This window comes from Toxorhynchites rutilus, chromosome 1 (assembly GCF_029784135.1).
Source record: "Toxorhynchites rutilus septentrionalis strain SRP chromosome 1, ASM2978413v1, whole genome shotgun sequence".
Classification (NCBI taxonomy): domain Eukaryota; kingdom Metazoa; phylum Arthropoda; class Insecta; order Diptera; family Culicidae; genus Toxorhynchites; species Toxorhynchites rutilus.
This window is the reverse complement of record NC_073744.1, coordinates 16,799,700-16,824,944: the sequence shown is the minus strand read 5'-3', so window position 1 is coordinate 16,824,944 and position 25,245 is coordinate 16,799,700. Positions and strand designations below refer to the sequence as shown.

At 37.4% G+C, this 25,245-nt stretch overlaps 1 protein-coding gene across 10 annotated transcripts in view; it reads left to right on the top strand.

Moving 5' to 3' along the window:
- LOC129763504 (rho GTPase-activating protein 100F) overlaps nucleotides 1-25,245 on the top strand; it is a 166,363-nt gene that overhangs the window by 105,966 nt on the left and 35,152 nt on the right. For all 10 annotated transcript variants that reach the window (XM_055762632.1, XM_055762635.1, XM_055762637.1 and 7 more), the window contains 3 exons: nucleotides 18,177-19,827; nucleotides 19,883-20,226; nucleotides 20,290-20,564. In XM_055762632.1, the coding sequence (XP_055618607.1) occupies nucleotides 18,177-19,827; nucleotides 19,883-20,226; nucleotides 20,290-20,564 (2,270 nt within the window). The remainder of the gene's footprint in view (nucleotides 1-18,176; nucleotides 19,828-19,882; nucleotides 20,227-20,289; nucleotides 20,565-25,245) is intronic.

The following is a 25,245-nucleotide window of genomic DNA, read 5'->3' as shown; positions in this document are numbered from 1 at the left end:
TTTAGAATAAAGTATAATTAACGTCAATTTCGTTCAAAAGAGTTGTTCGTTCATATATTGTGCTCAAATATGATAATTTGTCCAGTTTCTATAAGACCATTTCAAAATTCATAAGTATTATCAATGAAAAATTCATAACGATCGGCTGATTCACATGTCAATAATTGGTAACCTTGCCATTTCGACTGATAACCTTGAAAATTCGTGTTGGAATACTATTTACAAATTTTCCTCGATATTTTTTCATTTTTCCGAAATTGCGACAGTTGCACAGAATCCCGCCCAAACCATGCACGATCCTCCATCAAAATTCCTGGTTGAAATATACTGTTCCTTCTTCCATAAATCATGCCAGTACCCGTTGAAACCATGAGGACCATCCAAATTGAGTTTTTTTTCGTCACTGAAGATAACCTATACATTGAAGAACTTTTCGTTATGGTATATAGCAAAATGAATTCTTTTGGAAACATTCTTTGTCACAACATACCATGTCCCACTGTCGGTTCATGTGAGCATAGGAAAAACTCAGACGTCTTCCGATGTGAGATAGTGTAAGATGAGAAGCTTTAACCTTCCAAGCTCTCTTTATGTGAGGATTTTTCATTAAAACTTGACGATTTGTCACCCGAGTAACATTTAAATTGAAATATTACTTTATTTGCATAACCGATTTTGAAGTACTCACAGCTGTTCTAGCTGTTATCCCGGTCAGAGAGCTTCGATTTACGTGGAGCTATTTCCTTCTTACTGTATCCCTGAAGATTCGCCAAATAATTGAGCACTACTTGATGGGATCGTCCAATCCGACGAGCAATTTCTCAGATACCAAAATTTTCTAAGTGAAATGCATCGAGTTGTCTTTTTTCTCTCTCCGTGAGCACTTTTCCCTTCGCCATTTTCCAGATTTATTGATCAAAACAAGTAAAACAACGGAGAATGTAACTGGTCTTATAAAAAAATTGACACCTGAAAAATACAAAAACATTTGTTTACGCTCAACGTTTGCACCTGAATTGGCAGCAATACACTGGGCGCTGGACAGCGTCGCCTCACGACCTGTTGAACACTATCACATTGTAACGGATAGTCTTAGCTCTGTCGAAGCTATCCGTTCAGTGAGGCCGGAAAAGCACTCGCCGTACTTCCTTGAGAGAATACGAGAAATTTTGAGTGCTTTATCCAGACGCTGTTATGTCATTACCTTTGTCTGGGTCCCTTCACATTGCTCAATTCCGGGTAATGAGAGGGCTGACTCATTAGCAAAGGTAGGTGCAATTGAAGGCGAAATTTATCAGCGTCAAATCGCCTTCAAGGAATTTTATTCTTTAGTTCGTAAAAATACCATCGTTAACTGGCAACGCAAATGGAACGAAGATGAATTGGGCCGGTGGCTCCACTCAATTATCCCTAAGGTTAGCCTCAATCCGTGGTTCAAAAGTCTGGAATTGAGTCGGGACTTTATTCGCACCTTCTCCCGACTCATGTCCAATCACTGTTCGTTAGACGCGCTGCTTTTTCGTTTTAATCTTGCCGACAGCAATCTCTGCGGTTGTGGCCATGGTTACAACGATATCGAACACGTTGTTTGGTCGTGCGAGTTGTATCTTGTCGCCAGATCGAATTTAGAAAACTCCCTTCGGGCTGGAGGAAAGCAGTCCAATGTGCCGGTGAGAGATGTGTTGGCTCGGTTAGACCTTGATTACATGTCCCAAATATATGTTTTCCTTAAAGCTATCGATCTTCGAGTGTGATTGTTCATACATCCTTTTTCCCCTCCTTTTCGTCCTTCGCGAGCTATCGGTTCCCTTCCTACTAACATTAGAATAAGTTAAATTGTAAATACATATTAGATGTAAGGATAGTTTTAAGAATTGAGTGTGAAGTGTCAGTGTGAATGAGAATGTGAATGTGAATGTGAGTGCGAGTGTAAACACACATCTCCTTACATCCCATCCTTTTCCTAATGAAAATGTGTCACCCTTCTAAACTCGAGTCGACCGCGAGTAATCGGTTTCCTATTTCATTAACCATAGAATTAAGGAAACAACATGTTGATATATGCTAGTTGAAATATAGTTAAGAGTTTGGCTCCATTAAACTTATGTAACTGAGCCTGTAAAAATAAACGGATTAATAAAAAAAAAAAAAAAAACGTTTGCACACACACAGATGAAAATCATGCAGTGTATGGTAGTCACCAATACCAAAACACTAGAATATAAATCGAACCATTGTTCGTTTACAATGACACAAAGCAGCAAGATCATCACCTGGTCTTATAGGAGTTGGACAGAGTGTATGTCATACATTTTGATTATATCACAGAACTCGCTAAATAATATTCAATGGACATTTCTCAATTTTTTATTGATCTAACCATTTATTTCTGTATGTATAGTGATTTGCCTCTAATTGGACAACTATCCTGTAATGCGACCGAATAATTGGACATTTGATCCTCTAATTGAACATTTTTTTAAACATCCTTTGTGCCAGTTTCTACAACACGATAAATTTTTAGAAGTGTTTTCAACTATTTTCCAACCATACGTAACCAATACGTAATCTAGTAATTACGTATTTTTCACACTTTTCTAATGGTTATTTGTTAGATTTTCAATGATTTTCCATTTTTAACCTGTTTTTCACATCGTGTTGTGTTTCTTGATATGCGAAATTACAAGTCACATTCGCCTCCAATGCGACACAGAGTGGTGCCTTGTATGCCCAATTAGAGGCAAATCACTGTACATGTATTTTTTTTCTGAAATATTAATTTAATATTTTCACGTTATATTTACTATATTTAATATAGTTACCCCTGCCCCCCTCAGTGTGGACAGACGTGGGCATTTTCGTACAATCATCTGACGGATTTCATGTCAACTTGTCTTACTTGGCAGCACCATCTCAGATAGCAGTGAAACATTGTGGGTGTAAAGACATTGGTCATTGAGGCAACTTTGCATACTTGAAATCTTCGAAAAAGAATTAGATTACTTTTCGAAAAGCGTCAATTTTTTTTACAAAAATTTATAACTCAAGAACTATAATAACTACAAAATTCTGTTCAAAGAATGAAATCAAGAAATACCAAAATTTTTAAAAGAAAAATTACACTGAAAAAAAAAATTATGTTAAAAATAAAAATTCGTTTTTCTCAAAATCGTATTTTTCTAAAATTCTAAACAAATGTATACAGATGGGCATATTTACAGAGAAATAGTTTTTCTAAGAACAACTTTTTCATGTTTTCTATGAAAAAAATACATTTAATCGTAATTTAAAGTCAAGATAGCGATATAGAGCACAGGACAAAGTTTTAGATCTTATTAAAATATGAACTTTCTATCTTCTATAGTTTCTGGAAAATATCAACTTTCTATCTTTTATAGTTTCTGGAATACATGGCATTTTTGTATGGAGACAGGGTCTTGACATGTTTCTGAATAGAAAAAAAGTTTGCAGAACATGTTAATCGTGATAATTCATACATAAAAATGTTACGAATTAAACATTAATAGTAATTTAAATAAAACATGAAAAAGTTGTTATTGAAAAAACTCTTTACCTATAAAAGTGCCTACCTTCCGATGTATGGATGACTTATTGGAAATTGTAAGGGTTATTCATATTTTTTTTTCACTGAAGTTTTATTATAAAAATTTGTTTGATATTTTTTTATGAAAACTTAAATAATAAATAATTTCAGTCAAGATTTTTGGGAAAAAAACTCAAAATTAAAAAAAATAACTTTAAAACTATTACACCTAGAAAATTTTGGTTAGAGAATGAAATATTGGAAATTATTGAAGTTTTCAATAAAAGTATTGTTTTCATAGTATCGGGACCAAGGGCGCTATATTTGATTTTTTTCTGAGAAGCTGAGAATTTTTCACATAATATATGTCGAAACCAGAGAGGCGTGTTTTTTCTTTTTTGAGTTATGATTTTTCAAAGTTAACCGATGGTCCAAAAAACATTTTTCCCTTTTTTCCAAGAATGACTTATTTAAAAAAATTATTACTTTTGTACTATTGGACTGATTGAAATTAAATATAAAAGATAAAATTAAAGCCAATTAGCTAGCCTTTTTTGAAAAAAAAAACATATTTGCCAAACAATTGGATTCTAGTCGCACACATCCAGTCTAGCATGTTAACATGTTTACTTTGAAGAATCATAACTTAGAACGAAAAATAACACATCTCTGATTTTTGGATATGATATGTAAAAAACGTCAGCTTTCAAGAAAAAATATAAAAAAAATGTAATGCCCTTGGTCCCGAAACCATGTAAACTAGAAAAACCTATACAATCAATATAAATCCATTTTTTTTTTCGCAAGTCCAACATTTTCCAAAAAGACTCTCTAATTGGCTTCAATTTTGTGTCGATCATCTGAATCGGTCCTGTAGATCAAATGTTATGAATTTTTGTGTTGCAAAAAAGAGGAAAAAATAGATTTTTCGGACCATCGGTTAACTTTGAAAAATCATAACTCAAAAACGAAAAAAAACTCCTCTCTGGTTTCGACATATTTCATGTGAAAAATCCTCAGCTTTCCAGAAAAATATAGCGCCCTTGGTCCCGAAACTATGAAAACAATAAAAAACAAATACAATCAATAATAACGAAAACAGAATTCAAATTTTCTGCAAGTATAGTATTTTTCCAAAAAAGTCTTCAATTTGATATGTCGATCACCTAAATCGGTCCAATAGTTCAAAAGTTATGAATTTTTGAAAAAAGTCATTTTTGGAAAAAAAAAAAAAAAAAAAGGAGAAAGTTGATTTTTCGGGCAACCCCAAAATGGAAATGGAAGAAACAAAAAAAAATACGGGTCTAATGTTTCGCGATAAAGACACAAAACCACCACTTTTCACGGAAATCTGAGAATCACTGTATCACTTTAGGGTGCAATAAATGTTTCCATGGTGGTTAGATACCCCTCCCCCTTCTCTTAGGGGGGGCCATACAAATGAAGCACAAATTTCTGCATTACTCGCGAATTAACCTAGCAAATGAAACCAAATCAGGCAAATGGAGGTTTAAGGGTGCAGTAAATGATTCTATGGTGGTTAGACCACCACACCACCTTCCACCCCCCCCCCCCCCCCTCTAAGAGAGGGCTGCCATACAAATTAAACAAATGAATCAATCGAACAAATGAAATGAAATTTGGCATGTGGAGGTTTTAGGGTGCAATGAATGAATCTATGGTGGTTAGATACTCCTCCTGATATTATAATGTCGAGTTTTGGTAGAAGTATGTACTAGGAATTTTATAGTAAAAGGTTGAACCCATGAACAGCGCTTAGCAAGAAAACATGGATGTGATAACGAAAAATTTTAGGCGGGACGAAGTTTGTCGGGTCAGCTAGTATTTTAATAAAATCTAAAACTTCGTCGAATACGCTATATCGATATCTTGACTTTAAACAACATTACGATTGATTTTTTTTCAAAAAAAACATGGAAAAATTGTTGCTGGTAAAACTTTTTTCCTGTAAAAGTGCACATCTTTCGATGTATGGACGACTTGTTGGAAATTGTAATTTTTTTTAAAAAGTTTTCGGAAAGAGTTTTAATTTTCAAAATAATTTTTTTTCAGTGCAATTTTTCTTTAAAAATCATTTGATTTTTTTTATCAAAAATTAAACAATTTCCTACATTTCATTCTTAAAAGAATCCAAATTCCAAAATTTTGTAGATATTATAGTTCTTTAATTATTTTTTTTTTGTAAAAAATGAGAAAATTTGTTTTGTGGCCTTTTTCAGAAAGTAGTTCAACTTTTTTTTCGAAGATTTCAAGTGTGCAAAGTTGTTTAAATGACCAATGTCTTTACACCCACCACGCTTCATTGCTATCTGAGATGGTGCTGGCAACTCCTAAGACAAGTTGGCATGAAATTCGTTCTTTGACACCCACCTCTCTTATCTTTTTTAAATTCGCTGCAATATTATTTTAAACAAATCCTGGTAAATGTTAAACTGGAATCTACCGAAATAACGATTTTTACTTCACTGTACTCATTATACCCACTTAACTTTCACTTTAACATTGAAATATTGAATTTTCGCTTGAAACAAGTCATATTTGGAATATAAGAAAAATATTTTTTTCGGACTGTATATAATCGAGTCTAAAATTGTATAAAATTGAATCATATATAATCGAGTCCGACCTGTAATAGAATTACACGACCTTATTTAAAAGGAAGTAAGAGCTGAAGAAAAACAAATGGGAAGAATGTTTGAAAGCTGCTAAAACTACATAGCTCCAAGCATTAAGTTTGATATATTTAGTCATAAATATGTTACTTAGTCTAGTCAGACTATGCACCGACCATCTAAGAATGGCCAGTGTTTAAATGGTCATTTTACTATGTTCCTCATGTTTTAATAAATAAAAAAACAGTGCCAGAATCGAACGGTGCCAAAACGAACGGGTATTGAATCAGTTGCTGAGGTGTAGAGCTTTTCTAAACTAGTTTCTGTGACACCAAACAATCGTTCCCAATTCTAGGAAAGCGATGAGTTCTCTATCACACAACATAGGATGATCCATAACAATAATTGGAAAAACCGAAACACGTGCCTGTTTTTTGGAGACAAGTTTCTTCATACGCAATTTGGCATTGTCTGGGAAGCTGTCGCCTTATTTCGTGATATTGTTTGTGCATAATGAGTATTGACAGGAAACAAAATCTTTTTCTGTGCGGCTCTGCCTCTGCGTTTTCTGACGAATAATGTGTATCCAGCACAAATATGAGAATTCTTGGAAAATACATTCTCTATCTAATGTAAACCGTAGCTATGGACAAAATTTCCACCCAATAAACATTTCCAATTTCGAAGGCTCTGTCAACATTTCGGGCGCTCTGCTTTTCTGCTTTTTTTCCATTTGCTTAATAGCGATCGTGAGAAAAAAGAATGCTCATCACAATTCTGCTTTGCTAGGCTTAAGCAGTATCGAAGAAATTCTGAGTATTGTGTTCATTTTTTTCCGATTGGAAATTCCACATCCCCGGAATCACTGAGCTCACTTTGGTAATGATTTGCAAGAAGGCGCTCCAGATACGCTTCAAACTCCCTGGTGTCCGATTCTCGTTTGATGTCCAAACAAACAAAACCCGATTTGAGTGATGGTGATCTCAAATCGGATTGTCTTTCAGAGGCAATCCACAACGCTTTCTCTGTCTACAACGTCTTGGTAGCATGAAGTGATAGCTCAATGCGCCAGCGACACAATCAACTCTAGCTTTGGATGAAGAACACGAGGAAAAATAGCTCAGGACAAAAGAATGCTTCCACCCCCATCGGCCACCCATCATCTGACATGTTGACATGTGGCGAAGAAAGCAGTAAACCGCCGATATATTCCATGGCGAGCAGGAACTGAATAAGCACACACATAGTAGAAGAATATTGCTGCAGAGAATTGTACAAGAAAATAACGTTTTGTACAAGTTTATCTCTTGATACTTGGTCACTTCCTTCCACTTCCTATGCTCGCTTCCATCTGTTATCAATGTGAAATGTGTTCCTATTTCACACACAAACATCTTTTACCCGTTCGCGGTAGCCACACCCTCGGCGCGCTTTCTATCTCTCTCGCTCTAATCACTCCTTTGGTTCATTTCCCGATTCGCTTGGCTTCGATTTTATGCTCCGGTCTTTCATTGTTATCGCTGCTGCTGCTGCTATTGCTGTTGTTTGGCAATACGATGCTGCTCACAGCGAAGGGAACCATTTGTGGCACTGGTTTCCCATTTTCCCTTTCCGTTTGCTGGGAAAATCGTGTGTGCGGTACGTGGCGGGTGTTTTTGATACTACACTTGTTACTAAGGACTTTTGGGGGGAAGGCCAAAGACACAATGTTTCTCGCCGGTACAGAGACGGCAGTGGCGTTTCAGATTTCAGATTGTTGTATTAGTAAACGGTAGGTTCTGTTTTGTAATTCAAGGGCTCAATTACCGGTTTGTTTCAAATTCCAAAAAACAGTGTCTTTTTCGCAAATTGATTTGAATTTATTGGAATCATGTGTAGAATCATATTCCGAACACTAATTTTAATGAAGATTTTTGCATAAAATATCATTTTATTTCATCCATTTATTCTAGATTCTTATCTTTTCTAGCATTTAACCCTTTGCGGTCGTATTAAATTTGGGCATGCGTATCGTACTGGACGGATTTTATTTCCTTAAAAAAGCAGTGATACATGCAAGCTTATAAAAAATAAACGTTTTTTATTATTTTTTTTGTGAAGTATATACATGTATTAACTTAACAATAAGTTTTAATGTGATTTTTCTATATAAACATTATTTTTTATATTAATTTAATTTTAATTTTTAATAATTTTATATTAAATCTTTCGAAACAGTCTCCAAGAGTAAATCATATGAAGTATAATCAATACATAATTTTATTTTTATTATCCGTTGATTATGAGACACTTTTGGCATTGATGCAATAAATGTATAATTAATACCAGCAATGTGTATCTGAAAAAATCAGCACATTTCACTTTTAACAAACAAAGATTTTTCATGAGATTATTCAGCTGACATAACTGCTGACTAGCTGACTTACGCAAATAATTATTCTGCTTTTTAAAAACAACTACTTCAACATAAGTTTTGCCTATCCAAAATGATCAGAACTTTTTATTTTAGATAAACAAAAGAATTGTCGCTTGAGACACTTATGCGATTATTCAAATAACATGAGACATTTATGCAAACAGTAACTCTGATACTTATGAACAATCTTTTCCATCACACCAAAGTGTTACAAAGGCTAAATTCTGCTGTTATGATTTTTGTCACACATTGCTATGCATTCAACGCAATGTGCAATGTTTTGTGTGGGGTACTACTTTGTTTGATACTGAGTACCGTTATTCATTACTCATAGGAATACCAGGTTCACTAGACATCAAACTTCGTTTAGAAAAAGCATAAACTGATTCTTGGTTGAGTAAAATATAAGATATAAGGGTGTTCGGATCAAAAAGTGGTCAACTTAAATTCGCCGTATTTTTTCTAATCATTCATATAAAAAACCTGATCATCCCTCATTTTGTAGGTGTGTGTGTGTGTGTGTGTGTGTGTGTGTAGAACGATGCCTCTATTTGGATTTTGACATTAGATATTTAGTTATTAAAATGGCGTCAAAGCAAGAGGAGCGACGAATCAAAATTTTGTACATGCGTCGTGAAAATCCAAACTACACGCACGCAGAAATAGCAAAATCGTTGAATGTGGCCAAATCAACCATCACCAAAGTAATAAAAATGTTCGGGGAACGTTTGTCGACAACTAGAAAGCCTGGATCTGGGGGAAATCGAAAGCCGGGAGCCGCAGTGACGAACAGAAGAGTGGCTAGCGCTTTCAAGCGCAACCCCAACCTCTCCGTTCGAGATGTCGCAAATAAGTTGGGAATATCGTCTACAACCGTGCATGAAGCTAAAAAACGATCCAGACTATCGGCTTATAAGAAGGTAGTGACTCCAAATCGCGACGATAAGCAAAAACAAGATCTCGGAAGCTGTATACGACATTGTTGACAAAGTTTAATTGCGTGGTAATGGACGTCGAAACCTACGTCAAGGCAGACTTCAGACAGCTTCCTGGACAAGAGTTTTATACAGCAACTGGAAGGGGAAAGGTGGCGGACATTTTCAAGCATATTAAACTATCAAAGTTTGCCAAGAAATATCTCGTTTGGCAAGCTATCTGTACCTGTGGCATGAAAAGCGACATTTTCGTTGCAACCGGGACCGTCAACCAGGAAATTTACGTGAAAGAGTGTCTTCAAAAGCGTTTGCTGCCTTTCCTGAAGAAACATGACTGAATGAAACATAACAAACATAACAAGAAACAGGTTGTACCCAAGGACAAGAACCCTCCCAACACACCAGAACTTCGCCCAACCGAAAAATATTGGGCGATAGTTAAGCAGAACCTTAAGAACACCCAAAAAACTGTTAACAGCGAGAAGCAGTTCAAAGCAAACTTGCGTTCCTCGGCGAAGAAAGTGGATAAGGTGACTGTACAAAATCTGATGGCAGGCGTCAAACGAAAGGCACGCCAATTTGGACTAGGTCGAATTTATATTGAACTTCAAAAAGAAAGATACTTAGATTTTTTTTGAAAAACAAATAATCGATTTACACGCAATTTAGTTTGACCACTTTTTGATCCGAACACCCTTTAGCATGGTTTCTTGCTGTGGTGGCTGAGAACAAACAAACGATCACAAAGAGTTAACATGAAAACAACAAACAAAATAGTTGAAAAACTACAAAAACTGGAAAGTGAACGATGTTTGTTTTTTTACAGGATTTGCTAACGCAAACATTTTATCATTGGTTTTTATTGTCACTTTTATGCAAATGTCTAATATTATAAATTGTAGGCTGTATTGATACCTGTAAATGATGTCAAAATGAAGCCTACACCTGAAAGAATGTCCATCCTTTCATTATTCAATTATTTATAACATGAAAGTTTAGTAAATTCACATTTAAAAATGAAATGTTTGGAATTTGAGACAGTTCGGAATATGAGACAAAACGGTATTCATAGTGAAAAATAAAAAATATGTTCAATCACATTTATCTCGAATTCAGAATTTAAATCACTGATTCATATTCCGAACACTTTTGTCTCAAATTGCGAACAGCGAAAATGCAATTTAAAAGAATCACAACAGGACTGAATCGTATGATCGATATATCAAATTAAAGCCAATTAGTTTTTGGAAAAATGCTTTTTTCGCAAAAAAAAAACAGATTTTGTTTCCGTAATTGTTGATTACATGGTTTCGGGACCAAGGGCGCTATATTTTTTTATATTTTTCTTGAAAGCTGAGGTTTTTTTTACATAATACAGGTCAGACTCGATTATCCGGGATTTGATTATCCGGATGTTTAGACTCGATTATCCGGAGTATTTTATTTTTAATTTTCGGAAATTTTGAATAATTTGTATAATAATTCCATATTGAATAGCTAATATGGGTATCAAATGAAAGGGTTTTACTAGTAGAATACAGTTTTTAATGAAAAATGCAAATCTAAGTGATGATGTTTTGAAAAAAAATATATATGGCGCCATTTTGCGGTGACGGCCTTTTTGAATTTGCATTTTTCATAAATAACTGTATTCTACTAATCAAACCCTTTCATTTGATACCCTTATTGATGGGGTTCTGAGAAAATGTGTAATCGCCATTTTGTAGCGGCCACCTTCTTCGATTTTCAAGATCATGGAATACGCAGTTTTATAATGACACCAGAGATAAAGATCTGTTCCAAATTTCAGATCAAACGGTCAACAGGAAGAGGGTTAAATTTCTATTTATGTGGTACAGCGCTACAGACAAAGTTACAAAGTTACAAAGTTACAGAGTCACAAACATACAAACGGATCAATCTAGATAAAACCGTTTAATAAATAAGTGCAAATTATAATTATATTACGTTTACCGAGAGAAAATTCATTTTTTTATGACTCGATTATCCGGAGGATTCGATTATCCGGAGTGAAAAAAAAATCAATACTCCGGATAATCGAGTCCGACTTGAATATCCAAAAATGAGAGACGTGTCTTTTTTTCGTTTTTGAGTTATGATTTTTCAAAGTTGAGATGTTTTTTGTTGCGGTAGCTTCTTGAACAGAAGGTAAGAACATAGGAAATCAAATTTTTCTGCGAGTGTAATATTTTTTCAGAGAAGACCGGCTTCAGTTTGATATGACGATCATCTAAATCAGCTATACTCAACCTGCGGCCCACCAGGCTCTTTCGGTCGGCCCGCCATGCCCGTTATGATTTTGTATGTGTAACAATCACGAAAACTTTAGAAATCATTTAGGAAGCATGAGCTGAGAATAACGAAGTTTAACACATTACACATTACACATCTACACATTAGTTAGTTGTCTTGTTAGTTGTCGATATGAAAATATGAACATGAAATCATTACCTTTTTTGACATGAGACTATATCTGACAGTAATGGTACCAAATCAGAAAACTTGTAATGGTTTCAAATGTAATAGTTTTACCCTTAATATTTATTTTATCTATGAATGGTTTGTATTCCAATCGAATCGGAAATTCTTTAATTTTTTTTCGGTAATTCATACATTACGGTTCCTAAGCCATAAATGATTTAAATTAAGAAAAAATTGAAACAATACACATTTTCCTGTCATGTTCTTGTGGCCGAGTATGTATGAGGGAGGTACAATATACAAATATCACTGCTCATAAGATAGGCCGATTGAATAAGACTGGTCGTTCGAAATGCAATTGCAGCATTCGTTCTACGGACAATAGCTAGCGACCAGACGGCAGCGAGTCTTGCGGATAACCTTTCTCAAGGCCGAGTGTTTAGTTGAGTTTTCCAAATTAATATTTTTCAAGGCTAGAGACGGATGAACTGATGAATTTGAAAGCCTCTATAATTCAAAACATCATAGTCATCATTATCATTCAAGTCGTCTCGCTCCAGATATCAAACAGCACTCTTTCTCAATGCTGATGTCACACACAATGGTTTCGCTCGATTCTATAGAAGAATGAATGATCAATATCACACTGTATGGTACAATGTTTTGCATGCCTTCCGGTGAAGAGTGCCTCTGTATTTTGCATCACATCATATTTGTATCTGTACTGCGGTGTAAGTTTACGATTTATGAAACCAGAGCCTTTCGTTTGGGGTTGCAAAGCTTCGAGTGTTAACACCTGTTTGTACAAAGTGGTATGTCAATCGCTTCATTCGAAAGATAAAAAGATGTATGAGTGATACTGTTTACTTATTGACCCAAAAACTTGTTTCAATATCTCAATACTGCTTCGAAAGTAAACTATTGAAATCACAAAAATCTATAAATATGAGTACCTGCTTGAAAGTCCATCTTAGTCACGATTTGTCGATGCATGTCGTTGGCTGTCAGCGAAAGTTCTCTAAATATAGTGCTCGCCCTGGCCAATCTCGGTTTCTATTTTGTGACTGTGTTGAACAATTTGTTTCGCCACAGAATGCATCTTCAGAATATGCAATAAGCAAGCATAGTGTGGAGCGGAATCAAAGCAGAAGAGAAATATTACATAAGAAGTACAGGTTGGGCCATTTAAAGTGGAAGCATCTGGCAACCCCATAACTTTTGACAGAGATGTCAGATTAACAAATGTCATACCGCGTTGGAAGCGTCATTTCAGTACAATTTTAACCATGGAACAATACACACCTAAACAACGCGCTGAAATTGTTCAGCTGTACATTCAAAATAACTTCTCAATTGTGTTAACTAAACGTGCGTGGAAAAATAAAAATAAAGTAAAAACATCGCCTGGAGACAACACTATACGTCGATTATATGCCAAATTTATATCGTCTGGTAGTGTTGGTAATGCCAGTCATCTGTCCAGACAACGACCAAGACGTTTCGACGAGAATATTGATGCCGTTCGAGCCAGTGTTGCAGAGACTCCATCGACATCAGGTCGCCATCGTTCGCAAGAGTTAGGCATCGCTCGAACCACTCTCCGACGCATAATTCGTGTTGATTTGAAAATGTTTCCGTATAAAATTCAAATGGCTCAACAACTTAACCCATCTGACTTACCACGTCGACTTGATTTTGCGAAATGGACCATCGAAATGGCCAAAAATGAACGTGGCTTTTGGTAAAAAATCAAAATGTCTGATGAGGCGCATTTCAACTTGAATGGAGGAGTGAATAAACAAAATTGTCGGTTTTATGCTACTGAAAACCCTCAATTCATCGAAACGCAACCTCTTTACGACCAAAAAGTTACTGTGTGGTGTGGCATTTATGCCGATAAAGTCATCGGCCCGTACTTCTTTGAAAACGAAAATGGAGCAACGGTAACCGTGAATGGGGAGCGTTATCGGACAATGATAACCGATTTTTTATAGCCATTTGTTCGTGAAAATGAATTGGACAATTACTGGTTCCAACAGGACGGCGCTACATGCCATACAGCGGCTGCCACGACCAAATTATTGCGCGAAATGTTCCCCGGAAGATTAATATCGAAAAACGGCGATTATGACTGGCCACCGAGATCACCTGATTTGACGCCTCCTGACTTTTTTTTATGGGGATATTTAAAATCCAAGGTATACACTGGTAAACCAAGGACCCTGGCTGTGCTGAAAGACAATATCCGACAAGAAATTGCTGCCATATCGGCCGAAACATTGGGCAAAGTGATGGAAAATGCCGAAAAAAGGGCACATTTTGCGGTCAAGGCCAGAGGCGGTCATTTATGAGATATCATACTCAAAAAGTAGTTAGAACAAATCTCCTTGGACCAAAATAAATGAATTTCAAAAAAAAAATTAAAATTCTACTTCTTTACTTTGCTATTGCAAAAACAAATCCTTCCACTTTAAATGGCCCACCCTGTACGTCGGCGGTTTTCATACCGTTGACATTGTACAAATTGTTGATTTTATGCGTTACGCGTTATCAAATAGATAACGGTAGGGTTGGAAAAAAATCTCCTGGAACCGCACTGTATATAGTACGGGAAAAATGTCGCGATACATACTGAATGCGTTACGTATATTGTTGTGAGTACGTGCACTGTTCTCGTTAGAACAATAATGAATCATGAACCAACCATTTCTAGCCGCGTGTACAAAACAACACAAACACATCGGTTTGTGTCCTTTTCAAGGCCACTAAAATTTTCGACTAAAGGGTTATTTATAAATTTTTGATGCACTCTAAAAATCTATTTAATATTCATTTTTAGTTTGGATTTATTGGTGTAATGATGTTGTTTTCAATTGTAGATGCTTGGATGACTGATTTGCGATTTGTGACGATTATTCAACTTTCGTGATTTCATTGTTTTCGGGTTGAAAGCGGCGTAAGGTATTTTTTAACGTTGCGAGTTATGTTCTTCGGTGAAAACCTGAAGTTGAAATTTTGTTTCGATGGTATTGCTTTCGCCACACCGATTCAGATTTTCCGCTACCATTCTGCGGTTGCTGAGCTGTTTCGTTCTGCGAAACTGAAAAATTCTGAAAAACTGCTTAGATATTGAAAAAGCTCAGTATTCCAGTTTCAGTGCTCTAGACAGCGAACAATCAATAGTACATGTTGTTGCTTATAATTAATTCGACAATCTACTCAGTGAAAGCATTCATTTGTCGGCTCTTGTTATTGCTATCAAACATATGTATCAAAGAGTTTTATTATTAAATTTCTTCAATGTTTGTGATCTCCGGCGATAATTTCGTAGTTCTATGTTAACAGTGCGGTTGTGTCTTGAACATCACCCTTCTTCATATATCCTTTATCCTTCAGCGGCCCGCGGCGCCATGACTAATACGTGTTTGTGGCCCTTATGAAAAAAAAGGTTGAGTACCGCTAATCTAAATCGATCCAGTAGTACAAAATTTTGCAAATTTTTGGAAAAAGTCATTTTTGAAAAAAGATCATTCAACGGTTAATTTTGAAAAATCATAACTCAAAAACGATAAAAATCACATCTCTGATTTTTGGATATCTGATGTAAAAAAAAACTCAGCTTACAAGAAAACCATGTACCGCTTTGTCACAAATTCCGAACACTTAAGCTTTTTTGATCATTAACACTCCTATACTCGCGCGAAGGAACGTAACTCGTATACTCACAGACTGTGCGCGTCTATGTAATATTACTATTACGTATTTTTAAACGTCATTGTATTTATTCAAAGAAAAAAAAATTGAATGAAAAAACTTCAGAAAATATTTTTTCTTCAACTCTTAGTTTAAATAACCATTTAATTCAAGCCACCTCATTCATTCTCGGTCTGTCATACCTATGCGCGAGTATAGGAAGGTTAAATAGTGTCTCGTTACTCAAAATGGTACTCTTTCACGAAATTAATTTGATTTTTGGATACAATAGAGCCTAAGACCGTATTCTAAAAGGCGACGTCCAGGTCCAAAGCCTTTGGGAACCACTGACGACTTTATATGTCACTAACTGATCCGGCAAACTTCGTCTCACCCAAAAAATTATTTGTTTGTTATAAATACCTTCAAACATCCACGTTTTCTCACTAAGCGCACGTTCATGGGTCCAATCGCAGAACTGTTCATTGATTGATCGACCCTTTAAAATTACCTTTACTATAAAATTTCTAGTACTTCTACCAAAACTCGTCATTATAATGTCAGATTATTTTCAGACACAATTCTCTTTCAAGATTTTTTAACCACTTGCAAATAACATGTTTTTCCGTTACGTGGAATAAATGTTTGATACAGAAAATATGATAGAATAAAGACAGCCCTAAATCGGACAAATCCTTCCTCGAGTTTTGCTCTTATCAACATATTCGGCAATCTATTTCATTTATATATACGATATAGGAATGCTTTTTATCCCATTAAAATCCGTTTCCACTTTCGAAAAAAGATCGATTTCGTTAGCGCAAGCATCAAATGAACTTACAACGCTTGTCACTATGTAACTGTAGCACATATGAGAATTTAATTTTTCGAATTTTCCAATGCCCATTCAGAGTTTTCCGAAAATTTTCAATTGTCATGTTTGATTGGAATATGTTTGATTGAAATATGTGTTTTAATTTTTTGGAACCCCCCATCCATTCCAGAGGACGAAGGGGTGTCATACCATCATAGAAACATTTCTCTTATCCAAAAACCCTCACATCCCGAATTTGGTTCCGTTTGCGTGATTGATTCTCGAGTAATGCAGCCCCCCCTGAGAGAGGGGGGAGGAGTGTCAAACCACCATAGAAACGTGTATTGCCCCGTGTATTACAACCTCCATATACCGAAATTGGTTCCATTTGCTTGATTAGTTCTTGAGTTGTGCAGAAACTTATGCTTCATCCGTATGGTAGCCCCCACTCCCTCTTAGAGAGAGAGGAGGAGTGTTGATTCAAGATAGAAGCCTCCACATGCCAAATTTGGCTCGATTTGCTTGATTAGTTCTCGAGTTATGCAGAAATGTGTGTTTAATTTGTATGGCAGCCTACCCTTAGAGAGAGGGGAGGAGTGTCGAACCACTATAAAATCGTTCATCGATCCCTAAAACCAAATTTGGCTTCATTTCCTTGATTGGTTTTCGAGTTATGCAAAAATTAGTGTTTCATTCGTATCATTTATTTCAGTCCAACCACCATAGAAACATTTATTGCCCCCTAAAACCTTCACATGCCAAATTTGGCTTCATTTGCTTGATTGGTTTTCGAGTTATGCAGAAATTTGTGCTTTTTTTGTACAGCAGCACCCCCTACCCTCCTTAGAGAGGGTGGAGGGGTCTCGGACTATCATAAGAACCTTCCCCGACCTCAAAAACCCCTAAATACCAATATTCATGTCGATCGGTTCAGTGCTTTTCGAGTCCATAAGAATCAGACAGACAGAAAGACAGGAAGACAGAAAATCAGAAAGACAGAAAGACAGAAAGACAGACAGACAACATTCCATTTTTTGATATATAGATGAAATATGATAATTAGTTATCATTTAGGATTACTTGAAGTATTACTTGACGAAATACAAACTCAAAATTATTATTATGAGCAAACTTCGAAATAACATGAACTCGGAAAACCTCTGGTTTCGCTTCCTACTCGCTTTCCACCATCACTCTTCGGATTTACCTTCTTCACACAAATCAAGTGTGACAGCTTGGTCCCGATTTCCAAATTACCTTTCTCCTGCCGAGGCTGCCGTCTTGCTCGATGGTGGGACAAGCAAAACGCTACCGACAGTTAGCACTGTTTGTCCTTCCCCTCTGGAATTGTTGTACATCCTTTGCCGGCTACGTGACCGTTTCGTATCGCCGAAGCTATAATGGTAACAAACGGCCGCCACCGGAGTCACACCATTTTTCGCTATCTATTTTTCGTACATTCGCTCACCGTGGACATGTGTCACAACAGAGGTGCCAAGATAATACAGCCTAATGCACACCCAAAGGACAACTGACAGCGGTTGTGTAACAGCTTTTGTTGGTTTTTTTTTTACTGTGGCTTTTATTTTTTGTCATCTGTTCACGTTTTCATTCGCTGGCTTAGACTGTCTGCGGTAGAGGCGGAAATTTTCCCCCCAAGTACAAATAATTGTTCAATCACGATTTTTATACCCCACAGGTAGGAGATGAGATACTGGCGGTCAATCTGGTGGACGTTACCCGGATGTCATTGGACGATGTGGTGATAATCATGTCGATACCCCGGCGACTTGTGCTAGCCATACGACAGCGGAGGGGATCCCGCGGGGCAAACTCTCCGGGGCCACCACAAATGGCCCGACCGGAGCAGAAACCGCCACCGGTCGTGGTTATCAAGCGTGATTTGCGAGATGACGATCTGGACGATTCGGATCGGGCGCCACGTTCCTCGCGTTCCTCACGAGAGCGAAGGACTGGCGACGGTCGGGAAATGACGGAGTCACGGTCGCGCCTGGGACTGGGCCTAAACAATTACAGTCCCCAAAGTGAGCAGCTCGATTTGTACTACGGTAGCCGACCGGGCCCCCCAGTGGAGACACCGAACTGGGGCTACAAGCCACCACCACCGCCATCGGTTATCACCGAGCAGCCAAAAGGTACCCATGGCTTTCAGACATCTCATTCGTACTATCAGAACGCCGGCACGCTGGAAAGTCTTGCCGAAAAGGTACACTCATTCTATCCGGGCGGCAATCGTCGAATGTCCGCCGGAACCGGTGTCAGCATGTCGCAATCCCACCAACGGTTCCCGCGCAGCGGATCCGATCAGCATTTGCCGCGGGTTGAATACGCAGACTATGCTTCGCTCGGGAGACACACACTACTGCGGTCTAGTCTAAAGTCGGATCTAGTCCAAGCGGCTCCGATCGCTGGCGGTACCCTTGGCCGCTACGGACGTTACGAACCTCCACCTTCTTCACGCACACCGAAATATGCTCCGTCGGCACTGGGAGCAGCAACCGGATCTCTACAGCGACGCTCGCGTCCTGCACTGGATTATTCGAGTGATACGGAGGCCACAATTGGACCTCGGCCTAGCTACTACTACTATAACCACCCGGCGATGGCCAATACGATAGCACGCGGCAGCACCCAGGCCCTCGGTGGTGGCCCAGAGTACGCCAAATTCAACTCATTGCCACGCGAACGTCCCGGTTCGAGAATGGGTCTCCGAAGTCGCATAGGCGAACGTATCCAGGACGAAAACGACGGTAATCTATCGGCCCCGGAGTATTCACTACCTATTCGGAGAGATCCGCGTGACCTACGCCAGCGGATAACAGCGAGCCCATCGATCTTCACGTCGGACGAATACCGAGCTTGGTTGAGACGAGCACCCAGCAGTTCCGCAATCTGTGAACAAATGAGAGCCTCGCGCGATATCCTTAACCAACAGCGGGCGCATCGTTTCTCGTGCTCAGCGGAAAATATCCACGACGTGCTGAAGAATACCGAGAATATCTACAGCAGCCGAACCGGACTGACGGGAGGTACCCTCGATCGATACAGTCTGTCCGCGGGCGGTCCACGAATGTCCTCACTGCCAGTGCGGTCCATGTCTTCGCAGCACATCGGACCTTCCTCGATCAGATCGCCGAGCGTTCGCCGTATGCGACAACTGCTCGAACTGACCCAGGGTGGACCGGGAGGAGGTGTCCCCGGTTCAGCTGTGGCCGCCCTAACCGGTCACCAGAGTCCAGCTCCGACACCAAGCACAACACTCCCCCGAGCCCATCGGCAGATCGACATCAACCCGGCCGAGTACACCAAGTACAAGTTGGATAAACCAGGTAAGAAGATAGGTGTTCATCTTTTTGTTGCCATTCATAACATTTTTCTGCGCAGTTGTCGATGCGATCGGTATGTCCGGTATGCTTTGGATTCATTTGCTGGCGGGACGTGGATTACGCGCCATGTCCGAAACAGCGCAACCACAGCAGCCAATGATACGGGACTTGTACTGTGTTCTGGAGTGCGATCGGATCCACAAGGCTCGGACCGTTGTACGCTCCGGCGATCTCCAGTTCGACTGGGACGAATCGTTCGAGCTGGATCTGGTGTGCAACAAGCAGCTGGATGTGTTGGTCTACTCCTGGGATCCTCAGCATCGGCACAAGCTCTGCTACAGAGGTGCCCTGTCGCTCACTACCCTACTCCGACAATCACCGATTCATCAGCTGGCGTTGAAGGTCCGTCGTTTACCCTTGAACTTGAACACTTCCCGCGAATATAATGTCACGTTTTGTTCGCAGGTTGAACCACGTGGAACAATCTATCTGCGCCTGCGACACACCGACCCATTCCAACTGTACCGTCGGCGGGGATTACCCAGCCTGCGGGGAAACGTTCCGGCTCTGTTTGGAGCCGATTTGGAGACGGTGGTGACACGCGAAGCAAAGGGTGCTCCCGGCAGCGCTCCAGTTCCTATTATTCTGCGGCGTTGCGTGGAAGAAGTCGAACGACGCGGGCTGGACATTATCGGTCTGTACCGACTGTGCGGTTCAGCCACCAAAAAGCGTTTGCTCAGGTTAGTTTCGATTGATTTTGAGACTTCTTGATGGATTGTAAGCAGCAGCGTAGTGTGTGGGTGCCATTTGCCGGGGACGCAGGCCTTTCAGGGCGCCAAAATCCAAAAAAAATCAATAGTAATTCTTTCCCAGAATTTACGATTTTCATGCCAACTCGTCTTAGAAGTTGGCAGCATAATTTCAGATAGCAGTGAAACGTTGTGGGTAGAAGATAGGGTCATTCAAGCAACTTTGCATACTTGAAATCTTCAAAAAAGAATTAGACTACTTTTTGAAAAGGACCAAATTTTATTTTCTTAATTTTTTTACGAAAATTTATAACTCGAAAACTATGATGCCTGCGAAATTCTGACTTTAGGATGAAATGTAGGAAGTTGTTTGAATTTTTATAAAAAACATATCACAATTTTTTTTGGGAAAAAATGCCGAAAAAAAATTTCATAAATTTTCCTCATTTTCCTCAAAATTTTAATTTTTTTTTAATTTTTAAAAATTCTTTAAAAAAATGGGATTAGCCTTTACAATTTCCTATAAGCCGTCCATACAATGGAAGATGGGTACTTTTACAGGGAAACCATTATTCTAACAACAACTTTTTCATGTTTTCTTTGGAAGAATTACAACTTATCCTGATTTCGTTTAATGTCAAGATAACGTTCATGGAGTTGTGCACCAGAGAACCAAATTCCAAATCTGGTTCTAGGATAGAATTAAAAACACTAGTTATATCATAAATTGTTCGAATTTGATTTTTATGCACCAACCTTTGAGAGAGACGAGTTTAAAAAACTACAGAATTATACAGCCATTCCATGCCAAACCGATATAGTGGTTCTCAGATTTCCGCCAAAAGTGGTAGTTTTGTTCTTTACGGCAAATTATTAGTCCCTTTTTTCCAAAAATGATATTTTTTAAATTCATAACTTGTGAACCACTGAACCGATTTAGACGGTCGACATATCAAATTGAAGCTTATAACCTAGTCATTCTTGGAAAAATGCTACGCTTGCAAAAATTTCAGGTTTTGGTTTTGTAATCAAACCGGTATTAGTTTTTTTTATAGTTTTCATGGTCTCAGGACCAAAGGCGCTATATTTTCAAATATTTTTTCTGGAAAGCTGAAAATTTTTCGCATAACATATCTCGAAACCAGGAATGTTTTTTTTAATTCGATTTTGAGTTATTATTTTTCAAGGTTAACCGATGGCTCGAAAAATCATTTTTTCCCATTTTTCCCACTACAAAAAATCATAACTTTTGATCTACTGGACCGATTCAGATGACCGACATATCAAAATCAAGCCAATGAGCTAGTCTTGTTTGAAAAAATATTACACTCTGAATAAAAATGGATTTTGTTTCCGAAATTATTGATTATATTTGTTTTTTATAGCTTACATAGTTTCGGGACCAAAGGCGCCATATTTTTTATATTTTTTCCCTCGAGGCTGAGGTTTTTTCACATTACATATCTGAATACCAGAGAGGTGTTATTTTTCGTTTTTAAGTTATGATTTTTCAAAGTTAACATGTTTTCAGTTTTCGTTTAATATTTCTATGCGACTAGACTTGATGTATGTGACTATAATCCAATTAATTGGCAAGTATGTTATTTTTTTCAAAAAAGGCTAGCTAGTAGGCTTCAATTTGATATGTCGATCAATCGTTCCAGTAGTTCAAAAGTAATAAATTTTTGAAAAAAGTCATTTTTGGAAAAAAAAAAAAAAAAGGAAAAATGATTGGACTATCGGGTAACTTTGAAAAATCATTACTCAAAAACGAAAAAACGCCTCCCTGGTTTCGATATATGTTATGTGAAAAACCCTCAGCTTTCCATAAAAAAATATAGCGCCCTTGATCCCGAGACCATGAAAACTATAAAAAACAAATACAATCAATAATGACAAAACCAAAACCAAAACCTCGAGCCAACCGCGAGTAATTGGTTACATATTACTAACATAGTTGTAAGCAAACATTGTCAAAATATTGAACTCCCGGCCCCGTTAGGCTGACGCCATATGGGCCCTAATAAAAATATATATTTTGGATAAAATAAAAAAAAACCAAAACCTGAAATTTTTGCAAGCGCAGCATTTTTCCAAGATTGACTAGGTTATAAGCTTCAATTTGATATGTCGACCGTCTAAATCGGTTCAGTGGTTCACAAGTTATGAATTTAAAAAAAATCATTTTTGGAAAAAAAAAAGGGAAAAAGTCGATATTTCGGATCACCCTAAAATGAAAATGGGCACCCTAACAGAAAAATTAAAACTACGGGTCTAATAGTGTGCGATAAAGAACGAAACTACAAATTTTTACGAAAATCTGAGAACTACTATATCGGTTTGACATGGAATGGCTGTATATTTAAAATATTTTAGGTTTTCACTATTTTTATGTTTCTTGAGATATCTTTGCACTTGTTTAACCAAACTTCAATGTCTAAATACCATTGGATAGATAATTAAATACTTGTTTGAAGAGCCGTTGGTAGACCTAGGTTTCATTTTGTAATTTGTGAGAAACAAGGATTTGTAAAACAGTGATTGGACGTCACAAAAATAGAGCTTTTTTTTTAGTTTATCAGAATAACCTGTGTTCAAACATTTTTATACTTCTGGAATCTACGTTCTTCTATTGTTGACAAAATATAGAAGGTGTTCATTTGAAACGGGACTGAAAAAACAACAATAATGTTCAAAAGTCGGAAACAGCAAAAAGTCAGGTGTTGTGACTTCACAAAAGTATTTGACTAACTACAAGCCAATATAACTATAAAATATACTCCAACTGTTGATTCTTACTGTATTTAAATGCACTCTACGACCCTTCACATATACCGGTATTGGATACAATTGAAATACTTTCACCCCTTTTAAATCTGAGACTATTTAAAATTGCTTCAGGAAAGCCGAATGGTGATATTCCGCTGGCATAATTAATGCGTCGTGAGCTTGCTGATGTCGACAGTAAAGTACCGTTCGATTGATCAACGTCCTTTGATGATTAGTGCGATAAGGATAAACATGTGATTTGCAGTGATCTGATGCCAGATACTGGTATATTGGAGAGTGTTGCAAAAGCTGAGAAAAACGCTCAAGATAGTAGTCCTATCGAGCTGGAGAATATTCAGGAAGGTTCAGTTGATTGTGTCGAAATTACACCTTCGAATGTTAAATCAAATCTCTGAAGAATATGACCGGAATATTGAAATCCACTGAAAATGTTCCTTTGAAACTATTTAAACATATCTTTGCGATTGAACAATTCCAGCGTGATCATTACAATTTAGTTTGAATAACATAATTAATTAATATTATGCATGTCGGACTCGATTATATATTCGACTATTTAAAAATTTGGATTCGATTATATACAGTTTGAAAATTAAAGTTTTTTATATTTTAAATATGACTTATTTCAAGAATAAATGTAACCTTTCAAAGTTAAAGTGAAATTGTGAAAATCGCGATTTTTGAACAATTTGATTGAATTTTCACCAGGAACTGTTTATATCGATATTGCAGCGAAATTAGAGAGATAGAAGTTGGGCATCAAAGAACAAATTGTAGAGTGGTTAAAGAATTTTAACTTGGTTGATATAAGCAATCAAGTTTAGCATGAATTTTTGGGATAAAATTAATAATTACACATTAAAAAAAATACTAACTTTTGAATTTTCCACTTGGACGGCGCCAGTGGTTGTATGGTTAGCGTAACAGCCTCACAATCCGATCGGCCTGGGTTCAATCCCAGCTGGCGTCGTTGGGATTTTCTGAGGCGAAAAATCTCTGGTTACGTCTTCCTTCGGAGCGGAAGTAAAAGAAGTTGGCCCGGCTCATGAGTTGTTGAGTCTGATAGGTAGGAACAGGTGGAGTCGCCTCCCTGATGTCGGTGATTGGCACTAAAGTGGCGGAAATAGGCCGACGAAAAATAAGTGAAGATAAAAAAAAAAAAATAAAAAAAATTTTCCACTTCCAAAATGTTATGTTAAAATGTTAATCCAGTAATTGAGATGTTCCACTACTATATCCTTTTCTAAATTTTCTCATCGTTCAAATGAAAGCAACAGAATCGTCTTACGTAGCGTACTTTTCAATGTAGAACCAGTTTGAGGCATATATATATATATATATATATATATATATATATATATATATATATATATATATATATATATATATATATACATATATACAGGCAAACCTTTTTTTGTGCGGGGAAAAGGGACCGCATAAAAAAAAATCGTGCGAAACTTCACCAGTAGCTTTAAAAAATCGTGTTCGGTACACATTTTGAAAAAATCTTTTTTGTGCGGTAGATAGGGACCGCATAAGAAAAGTTTCCCCCAAGAAAATAACTCAAATCCACACCGTTCACCGTTCAATTTCCTTTCGTTTCTCTGCTTTGCGACGGGACACTTTTCCTTTTTGGTTGCGCGTGGCTGTTTTGTGCTTTTAGTTGCATGTCGAAACGTGTTGCTGTTAGAAATCATGTCATGCAAACACTTAGAACAACTTAGAGAATTTGATGGGAGGAAGGGGAATAATAATCGAAAAAAACTAAATGGACGATAACTTCGTCAAATATGCTTCTTTTCATATACCGCACAAAAAAAACCGCACAAGAGAAGAAAATAGCACAAAAAAATTGCACAAAAAAAATATCACAAAAAAA